Here is a 2,571-nt window from a genome sequence, read left to right as displayed (position 1 = left end):
ACCACATATATTTAATTAAGTTGATCGGACGGTGGAGATCCTCTGGCCACTCATTTCCAGGGAAAATTTTAAAATAAACCCAAGAGCCAAATTTTTAAAGAAAGTTTTCTTCAGATGGGAAGCTGGCAACTCTAATAATTCATCTTTCAAGGGTGATTATTGTTTTCTATTTACACGGACAACAGCAGCAGGGCGGTGGCCTATTTATATATTTCTCGCTCTCTCTCTCTCTCTCTCTCTCTCTCTCTCTCGCTATTCTTGAGTTCAAAATCGCCGAACTTCGCCGTTTCCGCACGCCAAGGGAGGATGAAGCTGGAAAGGGTCTTCAAGCGGCGATGGAGAAACGGTTAATTGAATCGCAAATTGTTTCTTGAAGGTCATCCTCAATCACGATCCTCAATCTTTTCACCTTCATCTGTCGTGCGGTTTCTAGAATTTTCGACCCTTTAGGAGATTTTTCAAAAAAGGAACTTTCTTTAGATTCAATCGTTTGTTGTATTCCACTTTTGTGAATTGTTTTTGTGCCTCTGAGTCTTTGGTTTTTATCTATTTAAGAGATTTTAAGGTGGACCCACTTCTGGAAGTGCCGTTTGGTTATTGATTCGAGGTTCCTTTGCAAACATACTGAAGTTTTCTGATTTAGGTTTTGCATTAGTGTAATGGTCGATGTCGGATTACTTTTCTTCGTGATGTGTCGATAATATCCAGTTACATTGCCTTCTGTTGAATTGATCACGCCTTATTCTTCATCTTCATCTCGGAGTGTTTCTGTATAGTTGACCGGGGGCCATTTTCTTTTTAGTTGGTTTCCGTTACATGCTTTTGTTGATCCTAATAGCCTCTTACTGCACTTGTCAAATGATTGCTCATGATTGGTTGAATATTGTTTAGAAGAGTTGCAACTTTAGATTTATTAATTCTTTTAATTACTGCAAATATTATGATAGGCCTAGTAGTAATCAAATGCTTGAAGTTTATATGGATACACACTCCTTTTCGAAATCAGCTTAAAATTTTCTGAAGAACAGTCAACGGTTGTTATACTTCATTCTGTCAGAAAGCGTGCAGAATTACCATTATATAACATGATCCTTTTTTTAAAATGATCTTTATACTTTTTAAAGTTATTGCTCAATGCTTTGTGTTGTGGCAGCAGGCTCATGCCACATTCTGTGTCTGACCCATTTGATTGTGGGATGATGGTTGTTTAGAGATGAGGATCTGAATCATGTCCAGACTTAACTCTCACAAAAGACCACTACCTATGTTATCTTCCATGGATTCGGGTCCAAATACTGTCGCGAATTTGGAAGATGTGGTCTGCCCAATCTGCCTTGACTTTCCCCACAATGGTGTCCTCCTCCAGTGCTCTTCTTTCAGCAAGGGCTGTCGTCCTTTCATTTGCGACACTGGCGAGACCCACTCAAACTGCCTCAACCGATTCAAGACTGCTAATGGTATGGTGACCAGCAAGGAATCCCAAGACTGCAAGCCTAAGTGCCCACTGTGCCGTGGCGATGTGACCGGCTCGGTCGTTATCGAGGAGGCTCGTGCTCACCTCAATTCCAAGCGGAGGTGCTGCGAAGAGAGGCACTGCTCATTTGTAGGTGACTACGTTAGTCTTCAGGAGCATGCCCAGACAGTTCATCCTCACTCTCGCCCCTCTGAGATTGACCCGGCTAGGAAGATGGATTGGGAGCAGTTTCAGCAGTCCTCAGAGATCATCGATGTGATCACCACTATTCACTCTGAGATGCCCCGTGGCGTTGTTCTTGGGGACTATGTGATTGAGTATGGAGACGACGACGGGGATGAGGACGAGTATGAGGACTTCCCTGGAGATGACGGCCATTGGTGGACCTCCTGCATCCTGTACCAAGTCTTTGACAACTTCCGATCATCCCGGAACCGGCGGCGGTCAAGGCGGGGGAACCACCGAACTGGCTTTGATCAGTCTACTGAGGATGGCTCATCCTCCTCGCCGGACACAGTTGACTTGAGGCTTGATGAGGCAGACGAGGAGTTCTCTAGCACAAATGCCATTCCTGTTCAATCCAGGGCAGCTGCCAGCCATAGCAGGTATCGTGTCTTTGGCTCTCTTTTTCCATTTTCCCACGCTCTGGTTTTTTTTTTGTCTTACCCTCTACTATTGTTCAATGTAGCTCCAGAAGGCGCCGGTCAAGGTTCAATGACTAGCTGCTCATTGATGCTCTCCCTCTCTGTATGTACTGCTTCCTAAGTGCTCTTTTCTTCTTAGCTATGGTTTCCCCCCATTGGTGCCCTCTGCCATTGGTGGCGGTCTTTGTAAATATTTTTTAATCGTTCTACTTGGATTATCTCACAATGATGATTGCCTGCCATCATATACAGTCTTTTATTGTTTGGCTTTTTATTTTTTTTCAAATGATGATTTTGTGAAGTTGTATTTTAAATGGCAAAATGCAATGACTGACGTTGGAAAATTCACTAGACATCACCAAGAGAGAGGGAGAACTAGAGAGCCATAATAAGGGAGGTACGAAATATACATGGAGGAAAAAAATCAGTTTTTATAGTTATACTCAAGTTGAG

General features: G+C 43.1%; 1 protein-coding gene across 3 annotated transcripts; it reads left to right on the top strand.

The window, feature by feature from the left end:
- Positions 1–219: 219 nt before the first annotated feature.
- On the top strand, positions 220–2,363 carry LOC144708705 (E3 ubiquitin-protein ligase, putative (DUF1644)). 3 transcript variants are annotated; one of them, XM_078582129.1, is made up of 3 exons: positions 220–376; positions 1,157–2,079; positions 2,163–2,363. In XM_078582129.1, the coding sequence occupies exons 2-3, from the start codon at positions 1,229–1,231 to the stop codon at positions 2,194–2,196; spliced, it is 885 nt and encodes a 294-aa protein (XP_078438255.1). In that variant the 5' UTR covers positions 220–376; positions 1,157–1,228; the 3' UTR covers positions 2,197–2,363. The 3 variants fall into 3 exon arrangements, with proteins under 3 accessions (XP_078438255.1, XP_078438257.1, XP_078438256.1); XM_078582131.1 differs by having other exon boundaries at positions 229–376; positions 1,212–2,079; XM_078582130.1 differs by having other exon boundaries at positions 234–376; positions 1,154–2,079.
- The last annotated feature ends 208 nt before the right edge of the window (positions 2,364–2,571 follow it).

Source organism: Wolffia australiana, chromosome 10 (genome assembly GCF_029677425.1).
Source record: "Wolffia australiana isolate 7733 chromosome 10, ASM2967742v1".
Taxonomy (NCBI): domain Eukaryota; kingdom Viridiplantae; phylum Streptophyta; class Magnoliopsida; order Alismatales; family Araceae; genus Wolffia; species Wolffia australiana.
Note: the sequence above shows the minus strand (reverse complement) of the source record. Positions and strands in the feature narration are given on the sequence as shown.